General features: G+C 40.9%; 1 protein-coding gene and 1 long non-coding RNA gene across 2 annotated transcripts in view; one reads left to right on the forward strand and one right to left on the reverse strand.

The window, feature by feature from the left end:
- The window catches only part of LOC114549963 (chloride anion exchanger), a 19,229-nt gene extending 10,590 nt beyond the window's left edge, over window positions 1–8,639 (forward strand). The window contains exons 11-21 of the mRNA XM_028570334.1: window positions 1–2; window positions 99–194; window positions 338–444; window positions 646–715; window positions 2,213–2,305; window positions 2,470–2,565; window positions 4,948–5,175; window positions 5,279–5,333; window positions 6,135–6,280; window positions 6,369–6,428; window positions 8,201–8,639. The exon at window positions 1–2 is cut by the window's left edge and continues 76 nt beyond it. Of these exons, the coding sequence (XP_028426135.1) occupies window positions 1–2; window positions 99–194; window positions 338–444; window positions 646–715; window positions 2,213–2,305; window positions 2,470–2,565; window positions 4,948–5,175; window positions 5,279–5,333; window positions 6,135–6,280; window positions 6,369–6,428; window positions 8,201–8,221 (974 nt within the window). The 3' untranslated portion in view covers window positions 8,222–8,639. The remainder of the gene's footprint in view (window positions 3–98; window positions 195–337; window positions 445–645; window positions 716–2,212; window positions 2,306–2,469; window positions 2,566–4,947; window positions 5,176–5,278; window positions 5,334–6,134; window positions 6,281–6,368; window positions 6,429–8,200) is intronic.
- LOC114549964 (uncharacterized) lies at window positions 1,948–6,282 on the reverse strand. Its single transcript, XR_003691629.1, has 4 exons — window positions 6,116–6,282; window positions 4,940–5,157; window positions 3,901–4,017; window positions 1,948–2,303 (listed from the first exon to the last, which is right to left on the reverse strand). It is a non-coding gene; the product is annotated as an uncharacterized LOC114549964 (long non-coding RNA).
- Window positions 8,640–11,566: the final 2,927 nt, after the last annotated feature.

The following is an 11,566-nucleotide window of genomic DNA, read 5'->3' on the forward strand; positions in this document are numbered from 1 at the left end:
AGGTAAACCTCACACCTCCCTCACTCTAACAACAAGCAAGTGAAGTCTTTGGAGTCTGGACTGGCTGAAGTCTGACCTCTGACCCATTATTTTACAAGTCTGTGCTGGGTGCTGTGGTCATCGTCAACCTGAAGGGCATGCTGATGCAGTTTAGAGACATCCCGTATCTGTGGAGGAGAGACAAACCAGACTGTGTAAGTTCTCACAAAAATGGCCAAACATCTCTGCATTGCCATTTTGTGCTACCCGGCAGTTAAAAAAAAAAATAATAAAAAAAAATAAAAAGACATTGCCCCTTTTTAAAAAACTTGTGTTTCTTACCATCATCCACGTCCAGGTGGTGTGGTTGGGTACCTGTACTGCAGCTATCTTGCTGGGATTGGATCTTGGATTGGCTGCAGGCCTTGGGGTGGAGCTGATCAGTGTGGTCCTCAGGGCTCAATTGTATGCATCTGGTCATCAACTCTTTACTTTTTCCTTACACAAAATACCAACCCCTATACCTAGCCTACCTATAGCTTGAAATTTTCTTTTAAGTCTTGGCTACTTAAGTTCATAGTGCTCCTTAACTACTTAATTTCATATTGCTCCAATCATCAGATTTAAAAAGGTTTGAAATTTGTATGTCCTTTCCTTTTTTTCCAGCCCTCGCTGCAGTGTGCTAGCCAACATCAAAGGAACTGATATCTACAAAGACAGGAAGGACTATACTGATGTAAGTGTGTTTGTGTATAACTAATGTTAAAGGAATTTACTCTTATTTGCTATCAACTCTTATTTGCTATTGACAGAGTTAGATAAGAAGATAAATACCACTTTCATACCTGTTTGCAAAATATAAGGCTTCATCATGGATTATTAATAATAACTGGATATCAGATCCCAAAGGGCGCCTATTGAGTTCATTGGAGTTGCTCACCTGAGGAATGCGTCAAAAAAGTTTACTTCCGCGATACGCGGCCTGCTGAATACTGTATGTGCAGTAGTGTTCCTCCCGATCGGCCCAGAGAGCCCAGAGACTTTACATTCTGACGAACAGGTTTTAAAATCACTTATCTCAAGTCAACGGAAGTTTTTCAAATATAAAAAGTCACGGGACAAAATTGGCTGCAAGGCTGAGCACACTTCCTGGAGGCCTGGGCTACACCCTTAGCTTAGTATAAAGACTAGAAAACAGAAAGAAACAGCTAGCACAACTCTGTCCAAAGGTTAAAGAAATCCACCTAGCAGCACCTCTACAGCATTCAACCACATTGTTTGTTTAATCTGTAATTGTTACATGACCCCGTTTAACTGCCAATAATAATAAAAACAAGAGATGCATGACATGTTAATTAGAGTGGTTCCATAACTAGGACCGGAGTATTTTCCATTTGTTTGATTTTATTATTTCATTCATTCAGAATGAGCAGGAGGAGGGATGCCATAAAAATGTCTGTACTGAAAGTTTAATTTCACTTCTCTCATAGTTTGTATGAAAACCAGAGTGGTGATTATAATCATTTCAGTTACCTTAAGGCTCTGACACACCAACCCGATTATTGGCCGATGGACAGTCTGGCGAGGTCGGTGACTCAAGTCTGTTCGGTGTGTTCCGTGCCGTCGTCTGTCGGAGGAGCCGTCGGCGTTCATTTTTGCCGATTTGACTTGTTGAATCGGCCAGTGGGCAGTCAGACTCAAGAACTAATCTGATTGGTGTAGTGCTAGCCCTTGACTAGAGAATCAGTGCTTCTTCCACAAGAAGAAGCCCGAGAGCTGACAACACCAGTGTCTTCTTGTTACTAGCCATCATATTTTCTTCCGTTCAGCGAGTAATGACAACAAGGATCCTTCTTGACTACTATCAACACTCTCTGATGAAAACAATGAGTGACGACAGCGTGCTCTGTGTTTACTAGGTCTAGAGAGATGTTCCCTCATTTCCGGTTTTCATTTTTTGGGCAACAATACAGATTAGCGCCGGCTGCTGTTATGGAGACGTATTGCGTCTCGTGCATGCGCAGAACATACGCTCAAGTTGGCGTTGCTTCGGTGTGTTCCGAGGCACTTTTTGGACCTCGGGGAGACGGGATCCACATGATCAGTCCGACTGCCTTTTCTGCCGAGGGTCGGCCGTCGGGTTGCTGTGTCAGAGCCTTTGCTCGTTCACTACTGTTATGCTTTACCGTGATTTGGGCTATAACTAGGGTGTAAAGTGAATGACTCTCTCCAGATATATGAGACAGAGGGAGTCAAGATCTTCAGGATACCATCACCAATCTTCTTTGCCAACATCGAGTTCTTCAGGAGCAAGCTGGTGGAAGCTGTAAGTACAACAGTGGCAACAAACTGATTCCTGATGCATTTTATTTAAAATTGTTGGTCACGTCCTTATTACATAAAAAAAATAATCGTTCATTTAAAAAAATGCTCAATTTAGCTAATTTAGGTTGTAACACAGAATCTCATTTACACTCCTGTGTTTCTTAGGTTGGATTTAATCCCTTGAGAGTGTTGAGAAAAAGAAATAAAGCACTATGGATGATCCGGAAACTTCTAAAGAAGGGAGACCTTCAATGGACATCAGTAAGTAAAGACTTTCACCGTTGTCAGTGAACAACAACAAAAATGTCACTCTGGCAAGGCTTTTAAAATCCCATAAGTCTCAGTCCCTTTTATTTTAATGCTGTCATTGTTGTCTCTTCCTGTTTTGGTTTGAAATCTATTCAGGTCATAATAAAAAGATTTGGAGTGTGATAGCATTTGGTCAGCAGATGGTACAAGGTTCACCTCCACTTATCTCAGATGCAAGTAAATGTGTGAACATGATACAAACAGGTCTGTGATGTCTTGAGGGTTTGTTTTCTTTGGTTTACAACTTGCAACACAACATTTACAACAGGCAGGCTATAATTCTATCTTTTGGCTACTGAGCCAGGACCCTATAAAAGTAAATATACCAAGGAGGCTTTCACACCGGCTTCATTTAGCTCGACTGAATTGCACTAGAGTTGATTTTTCCCCCTTGGTGCAGTTTGTTTGGCCAGGTGAGAACGCGGCAATCACACTTGGATGTGCACCAAAAGCGGACCAAACAAGCGTACCGAGACCACCTCATCAAGCAGGTCTCGGTACGCTTATTTGGTCCGCTTTTTGGTGCGCTTTCAATCGAACTCTGGAGCGGTTTGTTTGTGGTGAGAACGTGATCTGACCTAGAACCGCACCAACTGTATGTATGCTCCGCAAGTATGAGCTAACGTCTCCTGAAGTCAGGTGTGCTTAGCAATCTGCGATATGGCAGATCATGCAAACTGTAGCAGCTTGCAGTATTTTTCTTACAGAAATAGACTGTGGTCACTCGCATCTCTGTTGTCAAACCAGCCGCCGCTAAAGTTAGAGACAGACACCGGCAGAGCGAAGTCTCGGTGACCAGAGCAAATGTATTTACTTTCTTGCTCCGGCCCCAGAAACATCCGACCAATTAGAGGAGTGAACGTTCTTGCGTGATTTGTAATGATGCATTTTGGTACGCTTGGATTTTTGTGTGAAACTGAACCAAGGGGATGAATGAATATGAAATAATAAAATAAATAATGAAATTTGTTTACAAAATTTGGTGTGTTTGAAAAAGTGCAGTGTGAACGCAAACCAAACCCAAAAAAATATGCAGCAATGTTGCAACTTCACCTCCGAATCGCACCGAGTCCAGAGAACTATAGGTGTGAAAGCTCCCTAAATCAGTTCTTGTACTCTTGCCATTTTGACTTTCGAAGTCCAGTTATGTTCCCCAGATAACCAACAAGTAAATAAACCATTAATTCTCAGAAAGCAGGGAAGTCTGCAACTCCCCCTGCACTGCAAGCCTAGTTGCTCCCACACTTGGAGGTCGTAGATGGACAAAGAAAGTGCAGACACACCCACCAGTAATCCTTAGCGGCACTACAAGGTTCCTTCAGAATCCCTCAACAGCTTCCCATCAGATATAAGCCAAGTTTCCATCCAAATGTAGTGCAAATTTTACACGAACTTCCAGAAAGTCTGCTAAAGAAAAATGTAGATTAACGTGTGCCTCCATTCACTACTATTATTTGCAATGTTAGAAGTTAGGCTTAAGGGTATTCCCATGTTTCAAAAACAATGCATGCACGCTCATTTTGGGGGGAAAAGGGTATAAGTGGGCACAAGTTGTGACTACAAACAGTAGTGCTTAAGCTGCATGATTCAGTTTGACTAACCCCTTATTACAAGATATTTATGGCAGACCAAGCCTAAATGTGGTAAACAAAGTGAGCTATTTAGGTCACATCATCAGAAATGATTTGCAGGATGTGCAGCGCCAGTGTTGCAAACTGTATGCACAAGCCAATATGCTCGCACGCAAATTTCACATGTGCACTGATGACGTTAAAGCTGCCCATTTAAAAGCCTACTGTACTCCACTATACACAGCCCACTTGAGGTGCAGCTATAGTAAGGCAAAAATGAGAAAGCTTCAGGTAATGATGCATTCAGAATCTTTCTCATAGCGCCAAGATGGACAAGTGCGAGTCATATGTTTGTGACTATATTGTTCCCACCTTTCATGCTGCATTGAGAAATTTTATGTACAAATATATGTGTTGCTTAACTTATTCAAAAAATGTAATTATAATAGCTTTGACTGACCCCACACAGAGTGCCACAAGGTACACTATTTGCTTTTGGAAACATTGGAACAAATGTCTATATGTTTAAATCACTTATGAACTTCAATTTACGTAACTTTGGCTTTTTGTGTTTTACACATTTAATACTGATATAGACCTGTGTTTCCAAAATAAATTTGAATTGAACAAATTCACTGTATGTAGAAGGCTGCAATGCTAATACTGTACCAGGTAGCAAAGAGACTAGTCCTCCTTGTATACCTTTTCTTGTGTGAACCAAAGACAAGTAAGAACATGTATGAACAGTATTTTACCATTACAGAGAGGCTTCCTGAATACCTCAGGTGGATTCATCAAGGAGTCAGAGGATCAGAGCAACATGGAGGAGCTGGACCTGCCCACTGACTTCAAGGACCTTCCTGTCCGGATCGACTGGAGTGCCGAGCTACCCGCCAACATCGTTGTTCCCAGAGTGGACCTCCACAGCCTGGTCCTGGACTTTGCTGCTGTCTCTTTTCTAGACATCTCTGCTCTGAAGGGACTTAAAACTGTGAGTTGTTCATTCACAGCAACAGAGGCAGTTCTTTTATATACAGTATATAATGTATCCGTTTAATAAAAAAAAAAAAAAATCACCTTTACCTTTTCTACAGGCGCTGAAAGAGCTGATCAGGGTGGAAGTTGAGGTCTACATTGTGGCTTGTGATCGTAAGTATAAAACTTGAGTATTTAGAGTAATTGCTTTTGTTCGTGTCACTTCCAACAGACACGCTAAAAAGACATCCTTTTGTTTTTACTATATTAGCAAAATGGTACAACGGTGAATTAGGGCCAATGCATGCATGCATGCATGCATGCATGCATGCATGTATGTATGTATGTATATATATATATATATATATATATATATATATATAATTACAGAGCATTACAGGGGGGAATTTCCGAGATTTAAATCGTAAATTTATGAAAAAAAGAACTCGATATCTCTGAGAGTATAAAGTCAGAAATTTACGATAAAAACTTTTTTGTCAATAAAATGTTTTCTTGTATTTGTGTGACTTTTATATTATAGAAATTGCAAGTTTTTTTCTGGTAAAACATGACTTTAATCTTGGACATTCAGAGTTTTTTTCTCAAAATTGGAATTTAGACTGACAGTACTCTTGCATTGCCAGACCAATCTCCACAGCGTTATGTGAGTGCTGAAGTATTTTCTGGCAAACGCTTATCTATTCTGGTATAGGGGAAAAAAATGCTCTGGCTTGTTTGTATTTCTTTAAACCAATCACATTTATACTGCCCCACACGTGCATGTTTGATATACCAACCCTATTCATTTTATACAGCAGACACAGTGATATGTAGACCAAAAAGGGCAATATCCCACATATCTCCCAAATTGCACCCTGTGCACGATAGATACAATAGTGTCATTAATTCGTTCCTCAAATCCTTGATAGACGTCTGACTGAAGTACTTTGACTAACCTCTTCTCATCACCTGTAGCTTACATCCTGAAGAAACTGCACGACTGTTGCTTCTTTGATGATGAGGTTCAGTCGTCGATGTTCTTCCTGACGCTGCACGACGCCATGCTGCACATCCTCGAGAAACATCCAGAGTCCACGGAGAAGAAATCGGACTTGGACAAGGTAAAGAAGACACATTTGTATTTGGTAAAAAAACAAACAAAGCATAACACAATACTGGGAATAGTTAACTCTTCTTCTTGTTCTGCAGATTATAACAACGGTCACAGTTCACCACCCTGAAGGCAATTTGAGGAGCAGAGATAGAAATGTACGTATCCATTTTTATTTGTGAGCAACCTGCGACGGCTTTCATCTCCTTTATCTCGCCATGGCCTATACTTCATGCGATTTGTTTCATCTCACCTATTGGTTTATTTTTGCGACAATGCCACTTAATCAACAGACCACAAATATTCATTCTCCAAATTTCAATTAAATTCAAATTTTATTTATAGTTTCAAATCAAAATAGGAGTTATCTCAGAACACTTTACAGATAGAGTAGATCTAGACCACACTCTATAATTTACAAAGACCACACAATTTCCCACTAGCATGCATGTGGTGCAATGCCTTTTTACAGGCATAAATCAGACAGACCCTGACTCTTGGTGGGGGGCCATCTGCCGCTGCCCGTTGGGACGCAGAGACACTGATACAGATATACAGAAATACAGATGTACAGATAGGGAGAATTATGATTCATAATGATTATTTATTATAGTAGTTGGAATGATGAACATTAGCAATTATAGTACCAATAAAGATAATAGATCTATTACTAGAAATAATAGTAGTAGCAGGGCAGGGCGTAGAAGGGCATCAAACAGAAACACATGTGGTGCCGCCACAATCCAAGTAAATCTGCAGGGTGAGAAAACATAAGGACTCCGGGGAATAAGTATTACTGTTATAAGTATTACTGGGACATTATAGCACACAGATGGAAACAGAGAGGAGCTCAGTGTGTCAAAGGAAGTCCCCTGGCAGTCTAAGGGCGTTTTCACACATACCTCGTTTGGTCCGGACTTTCGGACTTTTTAGTTTGATCCGAACCAAAATTACAGGTGTGAAACCTCCCCCGGACCGCGGTCCGGATCAAAAGACCAAATTTAGGTCCGATAAAAAGAGGTGGTCTCGGTCCGGACCAAACTGAACCATGGTCCGGTTCGTTTATAGTGTGAAAGCCTTTTTTGGATGTTTCGGACTTTTGGACCAAATACAAGAAGCTCTGGCAGGCTCTCCTTGTGTTACAAGACCGGGGAAGCTCCTTTAAGGTGCTTAGTGAGAGAGAGTGACGGTGAATGCGTTCAGAGAAGACAGCTGCCGGCTATCAGAGCAGAGAATACGTCAGCAGTTTATTTGTTAAGTGGTAAATGTACAGCGTAGGTTTCAGTTTGTCTCTGAATAAATGCTCCAGAAAGAAAGTTCCCGTGTCTTGCTTCTCAACATCACAACAAAACAAAAAGGGCCGCGGCAATAGGGGGAGAGCAGCAGTCAGTAGGGGGAGAGCAGCAGTCAGTAGGGGGAGAGCAGCAGTCAGTAGGGGGAGAGCAGCAGTCAATAGGGGAGAGCAGCAGTCAGTTGGAAAAACTCCGACACAGAGAGAGCATAGGACGAGGAAGCCCTTCAACAAACCAATCAGTTAGAAGTATCTGGAGACGTAGCTCACGTATGTGATGACGGCAGGACGTAGGTTTGTCACGTATAGATCTTTAGTGCGCTTGCAAAACTGCAGTGTGAAACCACAACTTACCGGATCAAATGTATACAATGTAACAAAAACATGAACCTTGGTCCGGACCTTGGTTCGGACTTTCATGTGTGAAAACGCCCTAAAACTATAGCAGCATAACTCAGAGCTGGTCCAAGGGAAACCTGAGCCAGCCTACAAAGGGTTGGTAGATGAAACCGACGACTATAAAGAGAAACAGGGAGAGTGAGGGGGCGCGCCGTGATGTGATCAAATGTGATGATGATGGAACATTTTTAATAGCTCCACGTGTCTAAAAATGAAACCCAGCTCCTTCTTCACCCACAGGCTCCAGAAACCTGGTTCTAGCTTCTGAATGAGAAGATGATGATTTCTGGGAGAAAACACAGAGAAAGACCAAAGACAAAAAGAGTAAATATTTTACAGATCATGCTGTACAATACACTGAGGTAGTGAATAACGTGGCTTTTTTGACTTTATACATTTGACAATCTAAATTTCCATACACAGTAGTTACTGTAATGTAACAAAACTAATTTCATGGTATTGTTTTTTTTATATTGTATATAGTGTATTTGTAGAAAATATAGGTGCAATACGTTTTACATGTTGTATAGTTACATTTTGAGAGGACATGAGAATAAATGAAAATCTCGGCACACTGTTCTCAAAATAATGTTGACTGGGACCAAAGCAATGTGAAAAAGACTGAATGTGCAGTGGCTGAAATATTGAAATAAATATTTTATCACTCAAAATAATGACATTCAATGTTTCTGTGTATTTTTTGTAAGTGGTAGCTTAGCCTCATACTGTTAAATGGCTGTCACACACACTCACTGGACATCTAGGCTGGATTACTAACGGGCACCAAAAGCACCAGGCTTACTGTGTAGAACTTGGTTTGTTAATTAAAGATATAATATGTAATATTTCTGCATTAAAATGTCTAAAAACAACTATACCTATGTTTAATATATGTTATAGTTGTGTACTTACATTATCCCAAATGTTTCCAACAATGTTCAAACCCAATGCTACATCCCTGGACATCCTCAAATAGCCTACAACCTCCCCTAGCTCGGTTACCCCCGTAATTCTGAAAAGTGCCCTTCGGTTTCGTAACAGCCGCAATATACTGTAAATAAAAGTTATTATAATTATTAGATGCTTTAATGTTTAAAAAACACATTATTTTTCTCATACTATCCGTCTGAATATACTTGTATTCGTCGGCTCTGATTGGTCAGTGTTTCTGGGTCTTCCACATCTGCACTCTCTTCATTGCAGCCGGCAAAATGACTGTAACAGCACTTTCTACCTATATGTAGTATAGTTGTGACATCACAATCATACAGAAGTCCTGACGGCTTGTTTAAAAGGCACAGTATCTGAATTGAGCAATTTCATACTTTAAACATTAAATCTATATCTTTATATAGCACTTAGACCTGCTTTATAATAGAAAAAGACATGCACAAGTCACTTTCTAGAATATGGGACCATATTAACAGTAACCTTAAAGTAAACCATATAGGGGCCTACGACTGCACTGTGACACTGGTAGTATTAAGAAATGGTAGTACTTAGGGCTGCACAATTAATCAAATTTTAATCACGATCACGATTTTGGTTTCCCACGATCAAATTTGCGTGATCGAGCGATATTTAAAATGCGTCATTCTGTTCATAGAACACTCATTATCAAAGTTTTTGCAAAGTTTTCCAATCTAGCGCTCCATAAACCACTGTCTGATCCCATGCCTCCATGAGCCAATCAGAGTTGTTCCCTGCACTGCACAGCTTAGTTTCTAGATGTAGACAGTCACAGAGGAGTAACGTGAGGAAAATTCCACAACAGGTAGCAGTCGGTCATCATAAGCCGGTCACGATGTTTACCAGTTTACCAGTAAATGCAACATTTTGTCCCGTCCGTTTTGTTTTTCAGACAACAGCAGTGACCAGTGCTAGTTTGTGTCTTTTAGCTCATAGCTTTAGCAGCAGACTGTTGGACGCCCCGCTGTTGGAATCCTGTCACACTACACCGTTTAGCTGTCAGCATTTTAGCGGTGTTTAATCCAGTTACTACTGTAGCTAACGGTCGGCTAACGCTACCTGCTGTGTAACGTGTTATTAGTGTTTACCAGCGTGACATGCAGCGATGTTTATGTTGCCTCTAACGTGGGTTGTGGAGCATCAGAGCGCAACCCAGATGTGTAAGTGGCAGTGTTTTGAGCCACCGAAATCCGCGTTTGCTATTTCGTCCGGTAGATACCGGGCACCACATGCGCCGTTAACGTGAACAGAAAATTGCGTTGCCTGTATCTTTCATGGCAAACGTGCATGTGTGGAAAGCGGTCGCACAACAGCTGAAATGGCATACTCCTTCACAGTATCCTTCAATAAAGGAGGAATGTAACACAATATGGATGTAAAAACAGTTATAATTAGCCTATGTGACAATAAAATTTGTTTTGGTTAAAACCAACAATTAATCTTGATCTCAACATTGATCAAAATAATTGTGATTATCATTTTGGCCATAATCGTGCAGCCCTAGTAGTACTATATTGTTTTGATGCATCATAAGAAACAAAAAGCCCAGATCTGAGAACAGGGGACACAAGCACCAAAAAAAGCAAATGCAAACTCAAAATAATGCTATGCTATAAAAGAAACAGAAAACTCCTCATTAATGACCTGCTTTTCCCACACAGCACATCAGAACATAAGTTCACACCTGTAGTCATTTAGTAGTAAAATGTTATGTTTACTGGTCCATATATTCCACTCAATCAGGCTGAAGATTTTCATCTATATGGCACCTTTATAATTTTCTTTGGCCAGACACCTGATGCAGTAATACAACTTTGAGTGACAAATTCAACCTTGATATGCCTTTGAATAGTGATGTCACCACAGTCAAGGCCAGGTATTATGGTGGGATCCAGATTTGTCTTTGAAAAATGTCGCGATGCTGAACAAATGGTGGTGTATAATACTACATCCAAGTATCTCCGCTGAATTTCTTACTCTCACTAGTCCCTTTCACACATGCAATGCAACCCTGAACTTATCTAGACATTCAAATAAGGTAAAGTCAGCAGGAATTTACCTAATCAGGCACACTGATTCCAGACATTACCCAGAGGAGCTGTATATGAGAACGACATTAAACAGACTTTACCCTGCCAGCTCCCGTGTACAAAGTCAGTGTAATGTAAGCCCATGTGTGAATAGAGCAGCTCATTGTCCAGAGAATTCCCAGCGAATAAGTGGGCTTGTTGATGAAGTTTCTATCATGCGGCTGTTGCTAAACTGGAAGAAAAACATCATTGACTGAAGAAGATGGGTAATTTACACAAAGAAGACAATGATAATGTATAACTGGAGAGACGATGAGATTCGGGAACTTCTGGAACTACTGTAAAGCCTCTGTTTTGTTTAGGTGAGGGGTGGCCCCTGGGTAGAGCGTGCAGAAAGCAGGACATGACTCATATTACACCGCGAGTCTCTGTTCGTTCCTCGAATTTGTCGGACAATTTTGGCGTCGGCCCTGTCGATAAAGGGCGAACCGGCTACGTAACAGTGGTGCCATCATGTGTGAAAGGGAAACTTTGTACAATGTCTGCACCTGATTTGTTGGACGTTGTCCGGAGTTCATATGAGAAAACAGCTACTGCTTCTTTTTTT

Source organism: Perca flavescens, chromosome 23, assembly GCF_004354835.1.
Source record: "Perca flavescens isolate YP-PL-M2 chromosome 23, PFLA_1.0, whole genome shotgun sequence".
Lineage (NCBI taxonomy): Eukaryota > Metazoa > Chordata > Actinopteri > Perciformes > Percidae > Perca > Perca flavescens.